The following is a 19,294-nucleotide window of genomic DNA, read 5'->3' as shown; positions in this document are numbered from 1 at the left end:
CTTCCTTTATTTTTGTCAGTCTGTTTTGTCAGCCCTTCCTTTTGTGGGTGCTTGTACCTTTAAGTTAGTTGGACTCTGGCATGTACCCTGGGCTCACTAGCTGGTGAAAAGGAGCCAAGGACGCTTCCTGCCTCACCTCACTCTTGACCTTGCCAATTCATTCTAGTGCCAAGGCTCTCTCTTTTGTTTGTGTGTTTACATGTGACTGTATTAGCGTTGAACCTTGACTTACAGGACTGTTATTTACCCTCTTTGGCACTTTCTTGGAATAATAATGATAATAAACATAGTAGGTTTATTATTAATGCAGGTAAAAGAATGATAAAATCTACCATCTATGCCAGTGTTTCCTACATAGCATGTCTTTTGTTGTAATAACTCTGCAAAAGAGTTCATCTTAGTTCCGTTGTAAAAATGAGGAAAAGAAGGTTCAGAGGATTCAAACTTTTGAATCACTTCCCAGGTACCAAGCTAGAACCATGAACCCTCATCTCTGCCCCAGATGCACAGACCACAACCCCATCTTGTGGTGTGGGTCTTGGTAGCCCACTGGTTTAATTGCTGGGACCACCGCAACCCTCTGAAGCAGCTAGAGGCTGTCAGCACTTCATTCCTCAGCAAGGACATCCGTCCAGTTCTAAGTGGCTGGGCCCTATTCCCACTGGACCAAGGCAAGTCAGAAGTATAGTGCTTCTGGTCAAAGGCTGTTGCAAGCTTAGTTCAGCAGCCTCTTTGGAATCCTGTCTAAGGTGGCTGTAAATGGTAAATGTACAAAGACCCCTCCTCTAAACCAACCACTCCTGTAATCTTCCCAGATTAATGAATCGGGTGCTGTCTCTTTCTGGCCCTGCAGAGGTTGTTTCTCTTGCTTCCCGGGGCTTGGCTGTGATCAGAATAGTTGAGGTTGCAAAATGCGTGCCCTCTGGGTATGTGAGGTATTATTATATTATTTCAAATGTGTTTATTCATGGAAAAGGACTGGGAAGGGGTTATGGAATTTGTCTCATGTTACCATGGGAGCTAACTTCAAAGCACGGAGGAGGCATGCCCAGTACCCCCAATACTCCATCACCCAGGGAACATCATGTGTCACTCAACAAGGAAGAGTCCAGAGATTTTTTTAAATACCACTTGTAAAAGGGACAGGGAAAAAGCAAGCAGCGTTTGAAATCCTTAGATCTTCTCTCTTCTCATAATAACTAACTCGCAAGTATTGAATACTTACTTACCATGAGTCTGGCACTGTGCCAGGCACTGACATGGCGATGAGGTCCGCATGAGTGCTCAGTCATTTCACAGATGAGGAAACTGAGGTTTAAAACTTTTGCTTTAAGTCACAAAGGTAGCAAGTATCTCAACAGGGATTTAAATTTGGCAATCTGCTTCCTGAGCCTTTGTCTTACTGCTACACTATACCGTCTTCTACTAAGAATAAGAAAGATTTATTCTGACCTGACAAGAGTTCAGTCAAACATAGAAGCCTGAGAAATGTAAGGTATGATATTAATGGAACATTGACGTTATCCACACATTCTGCAGGAAGCTGCTGATGAGGAAGCCACCCTAGAGAGAGATGAAGGATAATTTTCTGACGCATCTAAAGGTACCAACCAAAGAGTGATCTGCTTTTAAGCTGAACTGGTGCCAAAAGGAGGGAAATGAAGACAAAGAAGAGCTTGGGAGCAGCACCTGGATTTCTTAAATGAACGAACAGTGTGGCTGTTTCCAAAGTGATTAATTGTACAACTCAATAGATGTCAGCAAGTTCGAAAGATGCCTGTAAAGAGGGGGCCACTATAATTAAGTGAAAATGAAGAGAGAGAAGCTGAAAGAAGAGAACTCTACAAATCACAGATGGGGAAAAAGAGGTCATGGTTACTATCAAAATAGACTTAAGTCCCAAGCTCTTGAGTAGAAGTAACACCAGGAGAGGCAAAGATGCAAGTTGATAAAGAACAACTGGGCTTCAGGGAGAATCACGTCGCCGCCGGGTTGTGTTTTCCACTTTTTAGCTAAGAAAGCACTGATCGACTCCCTCCTATCCACTTAATTGAGTTTATATACCTGAGGGGACTTACCCATCTGGAAACAGACAAGTTAAAAGATTCATTCTAATCCCTGCCCTGGGAAAGTGGCCAGGTCCGTGACCTGGTTTTGTTCAGCTTGGGGTTAAAGCCCCAGTTGCTTTTAATCTATGAGGGTTCTCCTCCTTTGGGGTCACTGTCACTGGGGAACAATTGCTGAGCCTCTGGAAAATTTCCAAAGCAGCCCAGCGGGATTCAGACCTCGAGGGTGATAATGATAAGGAAGAGGAGGAGAAGTCTGTTTTCATTACATATTGATTGACTGATTCACTCCACAAAGCACTGACTTCCCGTGGAAAGGCTGTGCTCCAACTTAAAGTGGATGGAAGTTTCTACCTTCATCTCCAGTTTCTCTCCATCACACAACTCTGTATAAAGTAGTGCTGGTGGTGAAGGAGGGGACAAGAAGGACTGGGGGCAGTTCCACTCCACCAAGTTCATAGTCCTCACCGAATTCTCATGCTGGCCCAGAAAAGCACGTGGCTGGTTCCCTGTGAACAGCAAGGTGTTCAGGCTGTCAGCCTCCTATGGATTCCAGGGGAAGTGGCAGCAGGCTTCTTCCTGGAGCCATGTCCGGGCTCAAAGGGTGTCCTAGGGGGATGGCTTCATTCTTGTTGGGCCCAAAGTAGCCTCTTGGGGCATTTCGGTGTTAACCAGCATCTTTGTATGTAAGGACAGGTGTTGTATCAAGGAGTTACAGAGCAAGCCAATCACGATTCCGTATTCGAACTATGTGCTTTCAGAGCCAGTTTAGACGGGTGAGTCATTTCTGCCAATGATGCTTCACATCGTAAGCACAACACATCTTTTTAAAAATTATCTTACCGAATTCATTACATTTTCAAATGTTTTAAAATGCAATTGAAGTTATCACCCCAAACAGCTTGCTAACACTACTAGCTGCCTTCTGAAACTGTGATCCCAGAAAACATCACAAATTTTCCTCTGAAGGACAAACCAGCTCTCACAGGGGATGTTCCAGGGTTGCATCCCTACACTTTGCCATGTGCCAAATGTTTTTCTGGTATAAATCCACCTTCGGAAGATACAAGGTTTACTTGGCATATATTTGGCTTTCAGAATTGGTTTTAAAAAGCTCAGACCCTGTGGCCAGACCAGCTCAATGCAAATTCTGGCTCTGCCACTTAAATCGCTGTGAGTCTAGGAGCAAGTCACTTAATTTCTCTGTGCCTCGGTTTCCTCAACTGTAAAATGGGGGTGATCAGAGCACGACCTCATAATGGAGATGTAAACGAATCCGTATGTGTAAATATTAAGTAGAACTGTGCCTGGCACATAAGAAGTGCTGTGGAAGGGCTTGCTTTATTATAAGTATCATTATTGTTATTATTATTATTATTATTCACTGAGCATCTACTGCATGGTTACACAGGGCCTATAGTGAACGAAGCACAATCTCAGCTCTTACAGAGAAGGGACGACAGCTCTTAAAAATGAAATCCACCGGAATGTAATTTCAGCTTATGTGTTAGGAAGGAAGCCCACAGGATGCCGTAATAAGGACTGCGCTTCCTTATTACCTCGGGCTGTGAAACGAGGTCTGTCAGGGGAGGCTTCTCGGAGGCAGTGTCATGTGTAAGCCGAACCTGGAGGCTTTGGGGAGGAGATCGAGCTTTCACTCTCCCCATCAGCAGAGATAGTCTTACACTTGCTCAGTGAAGGATGATTATGGGCCAGGCTCTCTATTGGTCTTTTTATTTATTTATTTGGTTGCACCGGGTCTTAATTGCAGCAGGCAGGCTCCTTAGTTGCAGCTCACCAGCTCCTTAGTTGTGGCATATGAACTCTTAGTTGCAGCATACATGTGGGATCTAGTTCCCTGACCAGGGATCGAACCCAAGCCCCCTGCATTGGGAGCGCGGAGTGTTAACCACCGCGCCATGGGGGAAGTCCCTCTCTATCGGTCTTTTCAGGTCCTCTCCTCCCGCTGACATCCTGACAGGTGTAATGCATTATCTCCATGTTACAGCGTGAGCAGGAGTGTGTCTGACGGTGCAGCTCACGGGGAGCCTTTCTACTGCCTTCTGCCACCGCCTCTTCCTCCAGGCTGCCACCGGGATCAGTTAGACTTGGACCGTGTCACTCAGTACATACACTGTCAGTTCCTCTATGAATAAATCCAAATATAAGGAGGGTTCTCCTTAGTTTAGGTAGCCTGAGTGCTCTGCCCTCCAGCTCTGGGAACAGGGAGAAAAGTCCTAGAGGCCCCCTTCTTCACTAGGTTCAGGCTGACACCTGACTCAAAGCTCTCAAGCTGACAGGAGTGTCCATTGCCATCTTTTCTTCAGAGTGTGTGTGAGCCAGGCGGGCAGGCTGTAGGCATGGCCACCTCCACCGGCCAAGGGGAGCTGACACCCGGGCTACTTATTCTGGAATCGTTTGCCCTTCTGCAGAGAGCTACTGGGCTCTAAAGTTCTGTCTGCTGGGGTGAGGGGTAGAGTCCATTAGCTGCTCTCTCACACCCAGTGCCTACTTTCCTCGAGCTCGGAGGCCCCCTCCAGGGCTCTGTTGAAAACTGTGGCTCCTCTTTGCACGGCCTCCTCCTGCCCTGCAAGTTGTTATTCATCCTCCGATTTTGGTTATTGATCAATGTGACCATATTCACTTTTCATCTTTCGGAGAAACTCTGAAACCTCTCATCTGCTCGGAGACCCGTTCCGCCCCCAACTTTCTCACTGTAATTAAAATATTCCCTTTTATGCTGCTTTGCTGTCATTTCACTTGGACTTTGGGAAGAAGGGAGGGAAACATATGTACTTCATCTCTCAATTACAGTATTTGCATCTGAGTGCATGCTTGTTTTCTAAGATAACATACTGCCATCAGCAATAGCGTTCGGTGCACAGTTAATGCTTGAAGGCCAAATGAATGATTCATTTTATGAATACTTCTAAGAAAATGGCAGATTCCTGTGGGGAGTTGATTCTTCCTTTTTTAATATTTCCTGTATGTCAGCATCTATGCCAAATGTGAGGGAAGAAAGGTCCCTTGTCTCTGTGGGTTGATTTCTATCTCTTCCTCCACCCTAGCGCACGTCCAGCTTATTTACTATTTCAAACTTAGAGCTCAGAATCCAATCCCTTTCTTGCAATTTTGCTGCGTGTTTGAAAATTTTCATAAGAAAACGTTGGACTGTACGTCCAGCTATTATTCTCTGGTTTTCATCCTTCCGGTCTCTTGTCCATTGCGTAACTGTAGTGTGTAATGAATTCGCAAGAAACTAATTCTTGGAGGTTCCCTTTCCTTGGTGACGGAAGTTAAGAGAGAGAGAGACAGAGAGAGAGAGAGAGGAGAATTTTGAGACTCCATCCATAATAGCAGTCCATCAATAACAGGGATGAATTCCTCAGAGACAGAACAGTGATCAATGAATAGAGCAGGACTCTAATAGCTAGAAAGCACATCCTTTGTTTCCCGCAAAGACTTTGGCATCGGCCAAAACATCTGACTCCAAAAGCCACCCCAGAGGTTAGCCAGACTTAGCGAGAGGTGGCTAGAAAGGAATTTGGGATACGAACTGCCTCTTCCCTGCCAAGCCCGTGGTGTGCAACTGAGGGTCCACCTTCCCTTTCCTGTTCCCCACAGGAGTTGCCGGAGTGTTTAAGCACCTCCAGTCAGTGCCTTGCTGCGTTTGAGCTGTTCGGTCACGAGCAAATGACCAGAACCCGAGGGACTGATTGGAGCATGATAGGTCATGGGGTACGGGAGTGGGTGGTCAGGGCGGAGCACCGACATCCAGGAGCCCCGAGGAGCAATCCTACTTGAAAAGACACATTCATGATCATGGAAACCCACTCCATGCTTTGTTTCTGGTGGACACCATTTATATAGACATTCAATACACAAAGCAGACAGGCTAAATTGTAACCTCTCTTCTGTAAATGCCCTAGTTGTTTGGAGTAAAAAAAAAAAAAAAAAATGGTTTAGATTAGCACCTGGGCACTCTGACAAAAGTCCGGAGGGAGTTCAGGGACTTGCCAGCATCATTAGTATTTTTTTCTTCTTTTTCCAGCCTCACTAAAATATGTTTGCTCAAAACAGAGGGAGATGCAAAACTACTGGTAGCCAGTACCTCTTAAAAAAGAAAAAAAAAAAAAGTTTTACTTCTCTGGCAAACATACCAATTAAAACAAGGCTGTGTTGTGACAGATTACGGAGCAATTAATGCCTAATTGAGCCTTCTGCTAGGCGCTTCTGTGAAAGCCACTTCACTGGGGTCACACGTTAGAGCAAAACAAACCTCCAAACTTCCTGCAACACCCTCTGCTCTGAGGAGCCCAGAAACCAAAGAAAACATTTTTGAATCTCCGAGAGTGACAACAAAAGGATTAGCTAAACAGAAAGATCTCGACATTGAAAAATCCTACTGGGGATTTCATAGTTTCTTCATTTGTAAGCAAAATCTATTTTCCACGAGATATTTTTGGTGCAAGCATCCCCTGCTGTCCTGTTCTCTTAGAGTATACCATTAGACCTTGAGGCCATTCCAAGCAGGTCACGTGACTGCTAAGCATCTCTCCGGTTCCCTCCTAGGTGACTGGTCTCACAGGAGTCAGGGAATACTAGACTCTTAACTACCAAAGACCACAAAGTCCTTCCTGCAGCCTTGAATTCTTATTGATAGGATGTAAAAATGCTGTACAGCTGCTTTTTCTAAGAGGTCAGCTCGGTGGAGCTCCCTGCCTGACCTCAGTTAATAGAGATATTTTCAGCCCTGCAAGCCGCCTGTGTAAATATAAAAATGTATTAGGCTGCAGAACTGCATGTGTGGGAACAGAACAAGCGTGCTATTGAGAGGAAATCACAGGGGGAACAGTGGTGTCACCCACATGGGTTTGGTTAATGCGTGCATACTTTTGATAAATCGTTTTGATTCAGCGGAGTGCATGTTTCAGACGAGCCCATTTCATTTCTGGAACTTACGAGCTCTGATAAGTAAAACCCCAGTCACTTAGTAAGGTGTCTAATAAAATTTACTTCTGGAAGTTTTAACATTTTTAAACCATCACGTCACTCTTTGTATGACACTCATTTGCCTAAAAAAAAAAACGTTAGTGTGAAGTCAACTTTTCAGTTGTTTAATGTGAAAAAGAGTGATTTGTTTGAGTGTCTGAGAGGGAAAGATATATTTATTCAGACCTCTGAAACTAGAATCGAAGAGAATCACTGTAATGCACAGGAAACATGCTCTTGAAATGAACTGAGAAATGCTTTCTGAGCGAAATGCTCTAATATCCCTGAGTGTGTTCAGTTTCAGTGGATCAAATCTTTCCCATCTCTGCATCCAAGCTATTTGGCAGTGATCAGATGATCAGGGCTCAAGGAAGTGATTGGAGAGCGAGCTCGCTGCAGCTGCAATGTAGGCTGTTTTCAGGGACAAGGAGCCACTGTTTTTCAAACATAGCATCAACATAGAAGTTATTTTGTGGGCTCCAGGATGCAGCGATGGGCTGCACTGCCAGCATTGTTCTGCTTCAAGCTTTTCGTTCTGTGGTCCAGAGGAGCTGTCCACACATTTGTAGACGACGCCAGGAGGAACCATCCCATGAAATTTTGCCTCTGGAAAGTGACGATGAAATGAGTAGACCCAGAACCCTCATCATAATGGTATGGTATCTGTGGCAAAGCAGCCTCCGCTGATTAAACTGTTATTACAGAAATGAGGCTGCCATTCGAGGTTTGGGTTTTCAGCTTTAGATAAATAAATGTGTGACCTAGAGTTTACTACTGTGCTTTCCTGTTTGGGGAAAATCTTTCAAAATTGTTTCATGTATTATTCAAAGAATTGGTTTTCTTTCTCTTAGATCTGTCATTAAAATGTGCAGTTTATTGGTCTGTGAGAAACAGTCTTCTGCCTAACATTTTGTATGCTGTTATTAACTTTTGTGCAGACACAGAAAATTTTGAAGTCTCGTTTAATTAAGTGGATTTATTTTATAACTCAAATTTGAAAGTAGAGCCCCAGATAGATATTTCTATATCACATGTAACCCATCAAGTTGTGTAAATGTTGGTAGTTAGATCTCGAACTTCAAAGTATTTGAGGCCTTTATTTCTGAGGCTGCTATGGAAATGCCTTTCCAAAATGCTTAACTTACGCATAAAATCAGAATGAAGTTTTTGAGAATTTTGTGGAATGCATGGTGTTTTGATTAGAAAGCTGTTTCTTGCCACTTGTCAAATTACATTTTTGTCTGTGCTTTAATTATAATAGTGTTACTCCGTTGTGTATCTGTTTGATCAGCAAGAATAAAGTAGAGGTTAGAATCTTTCCTTACTTTAGGTTCAGGGAGAGATTTGCTTAGTCACTGAAATTCAATGTTGGGACGGAAGTAGTGTGCTAAAGTTTCCAAAATTGGGGAGGCATTGAAGTCTGCGTGGTTTCAGCACAATCGACTTTTTTCTCTTAGATTTCAATGTTCAGATATCAAGGATGCAGTAAATAATGAATGATAAATACCTGTTACACTAAAAGTTTTTAAATGAAAGTCATTTGGCTTGGGCTGTGCCTTTGAGGGACAGAATACTAAGCTATAACATTCTATGCCAATTTCTCCAATAAATCAATATCTGCTTTTCAAAAGGGCAATACTGTTCTTCAACTGTTGGGCTATGATTATCTCTAAGAGGAAACACTTAGTGGGAATATTTTCGTACTCCTTTTCCCATGGGTTTTCACAAATTAAATGTAAAAGGATTTGAGACATTTGTGCTCCAAGTTTAACTGTTAATAGCAGTAACACATTCTATAGCTATGTGTATTACTCATGCCATCTCAGTCATTAAAACAGTCAGTTTTCCTAATTTTACTAATTAGACTATAAAATTTTGCAGCTAGAAATTTGCCCCCAAAACTATATTTCAAAGTAATTGAGAAATAAAAAATAATAAATTCACCTAATAACAATGCCCTGTTATTTTTTCAAAGATCCTTTTAATTCATATGATACCTTTAACTGACATTAAATGAGGTGATAATGGATTTATTGATGAGGAAAACAGGTTCGGAAAGATTGAATACCTTGTTTATATCACACAGCTGCCAAATGCCAGAGCCTCAAGTCACACTTAGATCAATAATTCCAAAAGCCAATATACTTTTTCACTCTGTTCATATCTCTAAGGAAATAATGATAAAACTGAGAAGAGTGAATTTTTATGAGAAGTCTGATGGAAATGTTGGACCACTCAGAGTAAAATGTGCTCATAGAAAGTTATTGCACATCTTGAAAGTTTCCTCTGGGCCACTTGAAGCTTCACACATTCCACAACTATTTGTTGCCGATGCACTATGGACCAACCACTGTTCTAGGTACTTGGAATCCACCGATGAACAAACCCATCAAAGATCCCTGCCCTAAGCTGCAAAATTTAACTGTGATAGTATATTTTGCAGGTCTCATTATGGAATTAGAGTTCCGATGCTTAGTGTCCTAATTTAAGTCAATGAAATGATTTCCTATTTTCCAAGATGGTGGTTTGAAACCTTGAATGTGTTTCAAAATCACCTAGGAGTTTTTTTTTTTTTTTTTTTTTTTTAATTTTTATTGGAGTATAGTTGATTTACAATGTATTAGTTTCAGGTGTACAGCAAAGTGAATCTGTTATCCATATACATATTTGCACTCTTTTTAAGATTCTTTTCCCATATAGGACATTACAGAGTATTGAGTAGAGTTCCCTGTGCTCTACAGTAGGTCCTTATTAGTTATCTATTTTATATATAGTAGTGTCAATCCCAATCTTCCAGTTTATCCCCCCCCCTTACCCACTGGTAACTATGAGTCTGTTTTCTACATCTGTAGCTCTATTTCTGTTTTTTAGAGAAGTTCATTTGTACCCCTTTTTTAGATCCCACATATAAGCGATATCACATGACATTTGTCTCTGTCTGACTTACTTCACTCAGTATGACAATCTCTAGGTCCATCCAGGATTTCTTATTTATACTAACCGTTGGGCTCCTGGCCCCAACGACTCTACATAAGAACGTCTGGAGTGGAGCCGAGGAATCTGCAGTGTTAGCAAACACCCCCTGAGTGTTTCTGAGAATCTCAGATTCTGAGATCCTGATGGAGGAGCGTGGTGGATGACGCTCTGAGAAACAGCGCTCTGGAAACTGATCATCTACATCCTCCACCTTGCATCCTCCTTTAACCTGATATGCGAAATCGTCCTCTCACTCTGGCTACAAGCTTCTGAACAAACTGATTTTTTCTTCTCTTACTTTTCCATCGACTACTAGTCGCCAGATTTTGTCTATTGATCATGTGTGTGGGGTGTGTGTGTGTGTGTGTGTGTGTGTGTGTGTGTGTGTGTGTGTGTAAGAACACAGACTCTAGAGCCAGAGACTCTAGGTTGCAATCCTGACTTCATCCCTTATCGGCTGTGTGACCTTCTGCATACTTTTAAACTACTCTGTGCCTCTTTTCCTCCTCTGTAAGGTGGAGATGATAGTTCCCTCAGCCCAGAGCTGTTGTGAGCGTTTAATGAGGTAAGGATGTTAAGTGCTTGGGATCAAGTCTAGATATATTATTAAGATTATCAATAAGAAGGATCGGGGACATCCTAACTGAAAAAGTGACATTTGGGGGAAAGACCTGAAGGAGGTGAAGAGTGAGTTGGACCACTTTGTGTAGGGAAATGGCTCAGGCAGAAGTACCAGCCAGGGTGAAAGTCCCTGATGCAGGAAGAAGCTTGGGGCGTTTGAGGACCAGTGAGGAAGCCAACGTGGCTGAGTGAGCCAAGGAGAAGGCAGTAGAAGAACATCGTGGAGGTAACAGGGGACAGGTCATGTGAGGCTTGGCAGGCCATCATGAAGACCTGGGCTTTTTCTGGGAGTGAGAAGGGAAGCCATTGGAGGGGGCAGGCACAGAAGTTGGGGGCATGGGCTGTGGGGCCAGAATGTCAAGGTTTGAGTCCTGTGTCTGCCCTTCACTAGCTGTGTGATCTTGACTTGTCCCAAGTGTGCCTTCATTTCTTCACTGATGAAACGCAGAGAGTCACAGGACCTACCGTGTAGAGCTATTGTGAGAATTCAGTTACTACCTGTAAAGAGCTTAGAACAGTGCCTAGTGGGTAGTAAGTGCTGTGTTAACTATAGGTTTGTTAATTTGGAGGGCCTTGAGCAGGGCAGTAACAGGATCTGTGGCTGCCAAGGATCCAGGGTGGAAGCAGGGAGACCACTAGTCAGGAAGCTACTGCAGTGATCTCAGCTAAAGACCCGGGTGGTAGTTGTTGAGGTTTTGAGAAGTGGTTCGATTCGGATATATTTTAAAAGTAGAACCAGTAGAGTTTGCTTACAAATTGAACACAAAGAGTGAGAGAAAGGGAGGAATGAGGGATGAATGTATGGTATTTTGGTTTTGTTTTTTTTGTTTGTTTTTTGGCCTGCACAATCAGAGGACTGAGTTGCCATCAGAAGGGGAAGCCTGCAGGGGAAGATTTGGCAAGCTAATCTAAGTTCACTGTAAGACATGTTAAGTTTGAAATGCCTGTGAGGTCTATACATGGAGGTTTCGAATAGGAAATTGGATATATAGCTCAGAGTCCCAAAGAAGAGCCTAAAGAGAAGATATAATGCCTGGCACTGTATAAATACCAATTAATGATTGATGAATGAATACATGATCTCTCCTCTAATTTCCTATAATACTTATAGTGTGTCAATCCATTTGTAGTTAATCATATCTTTAGCTATTTCATTGAACTTTTAATTGTTTATTTACCTTATTATTCATATTTTTTTATCCCACTGGTAGGTGGAAAACCCCATGTAGGCAGGAACTAAGTAGGCTTTGTACCCCAGCGGTGCCCAGCAGCATTGCTTTTATAGACTAAAAGTTGAGTATCATCAATGATTTGAAATCTTTAAGCAATTGACACCAACTTGAAAAGTTCAACTGTTAAAGCTGCCTTCCTAACTCTTCATTGAAATGTCCAGGAATAAGTTAAGAATGAAGACAGCTACTACAATAAATACAAGAGTTTGAATGTTCTGCAAAAGGCTTTTGCACTCAAGTCATCATTATATCAAAGAATCTCATTGCTGAGTCCAGGTCCTGAGTCTTCATATAGAGATCAGCTTTGGGCTGGCACTGATTATAGTTTGGCTGCATAGTCCAAAGTGGAGACACTTGGTACACATCAAAATAAATCACTGTAGGCCCTTGGCCTTTGCAAGGGACACATGAATCCTACCATCTGAGACTATTGCAATGCTTATTAAAATGCAGTCAAATTTAACTGGGAAAAAATGAGGAAATTCCTTCAAAGCTCTAGTTTGTCTCTTCAAACGTTTTTGCTCTGATGGGAGAATTAACAGAAACCTTTTCATGAATTAGTTTTCCTTACATCCTTTATAGCATATTTTGTTGAAGGCCTCAGACACTAATTTAATTTATGGAGATCTGCTGTTTTCTGGGGAATGTCTATGATTTCTGATGTAATTTACTAATCACCAACCCTGGAAGTTGGTTTCCATTTTAAGGCCTATTTCCTCTTCCCCTCCCTGCCCCCCACCCCAAGAGCATTTATCCATTTATATGATGCAGGGTAGAGATAAAATAGAAGGAGGACAAGAAGCAAGTGCTAGGCAGGCTGCTGGTCTCTCTCACTATATGACCAACTCCCAAGCACAATTTTAGGATCTTAACTCAAAAGTGAAATGTTTTTAAAATCCATGAGCATTTGGGGGTGTCTCCGGAATACTAGAAACCATGATATTTAAATTTGTGAATGCCAGGGATCTAGTGCAGATAGCATGCGAAACGTGGCTTTGCCTTTAATTTTGGTTGAAGACAGAGGAAAATAAAAATAGCCTAACTTGTGGTGAGTCGGGGAGGTGAACTCTCTTCTGTGAGTCAAGGATGTGCACTTATAGGATAAACATGTCAGAGCCAGTAAACTTCAGGTACTGCTTAAGATCTACATTACAAGTCATCCTTTGGTGGTTGTCAGGTCCATGGCTCTGATGAACTACGGTATATGGGTCAAATCCTGCCCACAGTCTGTTTTTATATGCCCTGTGAGCTCAGAATGGTTTCCACAACTTTTAAGTTTTGTAAAACAAAACAAAAAAGGAAGAAAAAGAAGACCACTATGCAACAGAGACCATATATGGCCCCAACACCTAAAACATTTACAATCTGGCCTTTGACAGGAAAAGTTTGCCAACCCCACTCTGGTGAATGATGTGGGCTCGACCAAAATGGAAACTTCTCTTTTTTATTTTTTTTTAACTTATTTGATTTCTGCAGTGTACTTGGTCTCTGCCTAACTAGGTGTAAAGGAACTTGGGTTTTTCCTGGGCACCTTTTGTCCACCTGAGGGTCTGAGAACGGTTGTGATTCAACGATGAATCTTAGATTTGGAGTCAGAAGGCCCAGGGTCTGAGTCTCAAGCCATCACTTAAAAGCCCATATGACCCAGACATGCTGATTCATTTTTCTGGGTTTGTGAAATGCAGACTACTCTCTATTCTGTCTGTTGGAAGCATCAGAAGGTTTATTTTTATGAAATCACTTTGTGAGCGTTATACAAGGACAAAATCTCTCAGGTAGGGAGCTAACTTTACAGTATCAGAGATGTGCATCTCTGATAGGTCACTGTAGGTCACTGTCCCAGTGAGAGCTCCTTATCCATTGGGTGACTCATCAGCGATGTGGGGAGGCCATTTCCACTAGGGTTTTACTGCATTTGCCCCAAGTGCCAGCCCTAACTTTTATTGTGTTGCCATATGGGTTAAGAACCTTTGGTTCATGGACCTATTCCATCTTCAAAGTCAGTAGCATAGTGTCCTCAAACATCTCTCTGACTCTGACCCCTGACTCTCCTACCTCCCTGTTTCACTTACAGAGGATGCTTGTGGATTACACTGGTCCCACTTGGAAAATCCAGGATACTCTCCCCTTTTCTAGGTTGGCTGATTGGCCACCTTAGTTCCATCTGCAGCTTACTTCCCCCCTTGCCATGTAAATAACATAGTCACAAGTTCTGGGGCTTAGGATATGGACAACTTTGGAGGGCTGTTATGTGTCTACTGAGATATTTCATGGAGTTATTTTAAAGTTCAATTAGTGAATACAAGTAAAGGATCTATTATGTACCTGGAACTTAGAAAGACCTCACTAAGTTTTAGCTATTAGGATTGCTTCCATTGTCTTGTTGAAACTAAGAGAGGTTCACAAATTTAATATACTTTAAAGAGTTATTTTAGGAAAAAGAATTGAACTGCTAAAAGGAAACTTAATTTGTGCTTCATAGAATGTGGAGAAATGGAAGTTCAAGGTTAGCATATTTACAGGAGCACTGTAATACTTACTGAATAGATTATTCAAAGAACACCTTTGTTTATTAGAGATTCTCTTCTATGTTATCCATCAATTGCCACTTTTCTAAAATTTAACTTTTAGTTTCTTTTTGTTTTCCCTTTATCGTTTATAAAAGAATACTTCATCTTTCCAGTTCTCCAAATTATGCCAAAGTTAGAAATAAGGAACAAAGAAAAAACATACAAAATCTTAAAAAGAAATGTTTAGAATTTAAAACCTCCACAATAATAGAGTAGAAAATCAGGTGAGAGGGAGAAGAAAAAAAGATAATACATTTTAAGTTCAGTAAGGACAACTGAAGTTATTAACTTAGAGATGAAGAATAGACTGCATCTTGTCATTTTAAAGCTATTTCAGTGTTTCCTGATGTGAGCAGATTTTTTTTTTATTACGGGTCTATAACCATTAAGAAACTTAAGAATGCAAAACTATGGAATCTAGGTTCTTTAACAAATTGGTACTCAGTAAAAGGTTTGATGAATGAATGAATGAATGTAAGCCATATCTTACAGGTCATGAAAGTTATAAAAGTAGGAATCTGTGAGGTGAAAACAAAATATGGCTTCATTTGGTAAATTATCAGCATCCCTGCCATCCATTGGTCCCTGTGTTGTCAGTGGCCTTCTTGGCTCTCATGCACTTTATGAGAACAGACTGAATATCCCACAGAATATCTCCAAATTCTGTTCCGTGAGTCAGAGGAGGTAAGGATGGAAATCACGTCCACAGAAGAACGGCTCTCGAGTGAGCACGTCCAGCTATTTGTCAAGCACTTTGCTAAGAACTTGGCAGTTATCTTTTCTTATTGCCACAACAGCTACTGGAGGAAATTATTTTTATTCCCATATCATTAAGGAAGAAATAAAAGCATATAGAGTAGCTCTGCCCACCTGAAATACAGCAAGCCACATAATTTTAAATTTTCTAGGAGCCATATTTTAAGAAGTAAAGAAAGAAAGATGAAATTAATAATATATTTTATTTAACCCAGTATATCCAAACTCTTATTATTTTGGCATATAATCAATATACAAGTTTTAATGAGATAGTTTACCTTCTTTTTTTTATCCCAAGTTTTCAAAATCCAGTGTGTATTTATACTTATCACACATTCCAAATGGAATATTAAATATTTATCACAAATACTCGTGCAGTATTTAGATTTCATAAAGTTTACATTTGAAAGAGTAAATTCACGTAGCCAGGTTGTTTCAAGACTAGTTAAAGTTTTCCACTAACTGGCTAGAGTACCAGTTTTTCAAGTTAAACCAAAATTAATTAAGATGAACTCAAATTAAAAATTCAGTTCCTCATTCACACTAGCCGCATTTCAATAGCCACATCTGGCTAGTGGCTGCTGCAGTGGGCAGTGCGAGTATACCTCGTGGTTACTGAACTGGCCCGGGGTCGCGCGTCTGGTAGGGACTTGGACTGGGATTTGAACCCGGAGCGGTTGCTTGTAGCCACGGTGCCACACTGCCTCCGCCTTGACACACCGGGGAGTGGTGAACAGCAAAGGGCTCGGCCCGCCTTCACCAGTGCATTGTCTATTGCTTCCCCACGGGCGTTTGTTTCTCTGAATTAAATACAACTAAATAACAAAAAATAGGTCATTTAATTTCTTTAAAGTGTATAGGGAGGGGGCAGGGGAGACCAGAGTATCTGTTAATAGGAAGATTTGGGGTGAAGTAAACGTGTCATTTTTCACCTGTCTCTAGAAAGTTTTTCTAAGGTGCGTAAATATTGTTATCAGATTGGGAAATGAGTCAAAATAAATTTTAAAGTGAATTAGTTAGTTAATTAATTAAAAATGGAAAAGCTACCCAGGCTAGAGATGAAGTCAGGGGCAACCCCAGGGTGGCCCTTATCAAACCCGTAACTGCCGCCTTCCCTGCGACCCAGAGACACCACTTTCCCCTTGCACTCCACCCTCCTCCCTTCTCTGGCTCTTATGCAACCACACACACCCCACCGATTCACCCCCTTCCTCTCCACTCCTGCAGCCTGAGCGGGGCCCACTTTCCCCACTGCACCCTCCTGCCTTCTGTCTCTGTTAACTCAGGGACTCAGGTCTCTGCCACGGCATTCTTCGGCTGTGTCCCGCGTGGCAAGCTGCAATTTCTTAAAAATTCAGAGTTTTCCATGTAGATTATATAAAATAATGACGTTATGAACTGGGGATCATAGAGTTCAGCTGCCTCATTTGAAAGGTGAAACCCAGAGCCAGAAAGACAAATTGACATATCTGTAAGCTTTCATAAGTGTTGGTGGCAGACTAGTCACCTTTGCCCAGGTCTCAAAATGATGAGACCCTCACTCTTTTAAACTACCTACCCTTCCTTTCCCCATCCAGAGATAATGGGCCAGAGTATGTGCACAGTTCTAGTTCAACCACAACCACATAAACGCTAACCGCAAAACAGTAATAACATCAGTAGCATAGCAAATTATATCCAGTCTCTGATTATTTTAGAAGAATAAAGTGATAGAGGGATGGAAACCAATTTTGTCATTCAGTAGATAAGGGACTCTTACACCGAACTATTCTCTTGACTTTTCTTGAAGGATTAAACACAAAGAAAATGAGTTCCGGTCACTGTGTAGAGTAAACCAGTAAGGTGAGCAGATGCTGCAGAGATACAGCATCTTTTTGTCTTATGGTGTTCAGTCTCAGGGGTCCCACAGCAGGGAGAGCAAAGAAAAAAAAAAAAGGCAAAGCACTCACTTTCTTGTTTGTAATCTCTTCAGATTGAATAGTTTACAGAGTTCCACTTTGAGAAGTGTATCTCTCCTACCTTGCCGAACTCTGAATCCCAAAATGCCGTGCTGTACCAGAAAGAATTATATGATGACAAAACATGGGACTTGATGTCAGACTTGTGCGCTTTGAAAAGTATCAGACTATGGGAGCATTCTTTGCATTCTTGAAATCTCAGGGTCCCGATTTGCAGCGCAGCACTGATTCTTCATAGTGCTGTTGACTATCTGAATGAAAATTGAGGACAAGCACTCAGCACAGTGCTTCTGTTGCCTGTTCTTGAAGAGAATGTGCCTCTTTTTCATCTGTGAAATGAGGAAAATATCTACTTCCCACCTGCATCATAATTGAAGTAATGACTTCTGTAAGTTAAACGTATACTGTCGGGCTTCCCTGGTGGCGCAGTGGTTGCGAGTCCGCCTGCCGATGCAGGGGACGCGGGTTCGTGCCCCGGTCCGGGAAGATCCCACGTGCCGCGGAGTGGCTGGGCCCGTGAGCCGTGGCCGCTGAGCCTGTGCGTCCGGAGCCTGTGCTCCGCAACGGGAGAGGCCACAGCAGTGAGAGGCCCGCGTACCACAAAAAAAAAAAAAAAAAAAAAAAAAAAAACATACACTGTCTACGATTTTTGTGTTAATTCCAAAGGAGACATTTTGGTATGCCTGACTGTTCATTCTTCCACCAGATAAGGCAACTAGAATGTTAAGAGACTTCGCTAGTAAACGAATTGTTCAAAAAGGGGCTCAGTGAAAAAGCCAGTGAACCAAATGACATTCCCCAAATGGAAGCCATTGGAAGAAATAAGTGGACCAAAAGCTAGAGATCAGGATCAGGGAGGAGGCTCAGTGAGCAGGGAGCGAAATGAAGTGTGAAATGCCTTTTCCTCTCTCAAATCAAAGTGGCCGTGAGGATGTTAAAGGGCCCTTTTGTAAGGTTTGCTTAAAACCAGTCTGCTTTTTCTTTTTTAACATCTTTATTGGAGTATAACTATTTTACAATGGTGTGTTAGTTTCTGCTTTACAACAAAGTGACTCAGTTATACATATACATATGTTCCCATATCTCTTCCCTCTTGCATCTCCCTCCCTCCCACCCTCCCTATCCCACCCCTCTAGGTGGTCACAGACCACCTAGCTGATCTCCCTGTGTCATGCGGCTGCTTCCCACTGGCTATCCACCCTACGTTTGGTAGTGTATATCTGTCCATGCCACTCTCTCTGCTTTTGTACCACTCTAAAACAATGGAACATTTCAGTGTCATTCCTCCACCCTAGCTTTTTTTTTCTCTTAAAGATGTCTGTTCTTTCATAAGGCTGCCATATTTCATCCCATTTTTGCCCATGCTGTTGAAAAAGAATACTGATGGGTTTTCAGTTAAAGATTGTGTGTATCCATCCTGTTCCTCTAGATCTGAAAGTTGAGTGGAGCATGGCAGATCTGTAACTGATGGAACTGGCATAGAATCACATCTTCAGGGTCTTATGTGATAGCCATTGGAGGCTTTCGTTTTGACTGACAGGCAAATGAACCAATGAACATTTCTAGAAATGTTGTCTCCATGAACAGCCATGTAGTATTCATTTGCAAAGATATGGGGAATAAAGAGTCTGATCGCAAATACATCTTTTTTTGCACAGCTAAAACAAAGAGAAATTATGAACCAAACCTGAGCTTACCACAAAGCAGTAAGCACCATTGGAATCACTTAAGTTTTCCTTCGGAAGCTTTTTAGATCTGTTATCAGAGAAAGTGTATTTCACTACAGATGTGGTTAAGGTCATTAAGGATCTTCAAGACTTTAGATTACTTACGTAAAGATGGAGATTGAAAAAAGAAACAGGATTGTGGGGTTCTAGTATCACTAAGTAAATTTTGTAGTATTGGAAGAAGCCTGTTGCCTCAATTTGGGAGGACTGCTATCTCGACAAACAGATGCATGTTGTGAAAACTCCCTTGGCAAAAGCAGAGAGCCCAGTCTCAAGCTGAGACCACAGAGAAGTAAAGAAATCGTGGCTGAACAGTTCTGCCCTGATGTTTTGCAGTGGACACTGTGCTTCTCTGAAAGTTTTACTGCCTGGACTTGGTAAACCCTACTTTCATTT

At 42.0% G+C, this 19,294-nt stretch overlaps 1 protein-coding gene across 10 annotated transcripts in view; it reads left to right on the top strand.

Annotated features, from left to right (window-relative positions):
• DOCK10 (dedicator of cytokinesis 10) overlaps positions 1-19,294 on the top strand; it is a 281,208-nt gene that overhangs the window by 65,836 nt on the left and 196,078 nt on the right. For 8 of the 10 annotated variants that reach the window (XM_067027001.1, XM_067027003.1, XM_067026999.1 and 5 more), the window contains exon 1: positions 7,492-7,712. The exons of the other annotated variants lie outside the window; for them this stretch is intronic. In XM_067027001.1, coding sequence (XP_066883102.1) covers positions 7,551-7,712 — 162 coding nt within the window. In that variant the 5' untranslated portion in view covers positions 7,492-7,550. Of the gene's footprint in view, positions 1-7,491; positions 7,713-19,294 lie in introns of those variants that run through there. 10 annotated transcript variants of the gene reach the window in all.

This window comes from Kogia breviceps, chromosome 2, assembly GCF_026419965.1.
Source record: "Kogia breviceps isolate mKogBre1 chromosome 2, mKogBre1 haplotype 1, whole genome shotgun sequence".
NCBI lineage: Eukaryota > Metazoa > Chordata > Mammalia > Artiodactyla > Physeteridae > Kogia > Kogia breviceps.
The sequence above is the reverse complement of the archived record's forward strand: the minus strand, read 5'-3'. Positions and strand labels throughout refer to the sequence as shown.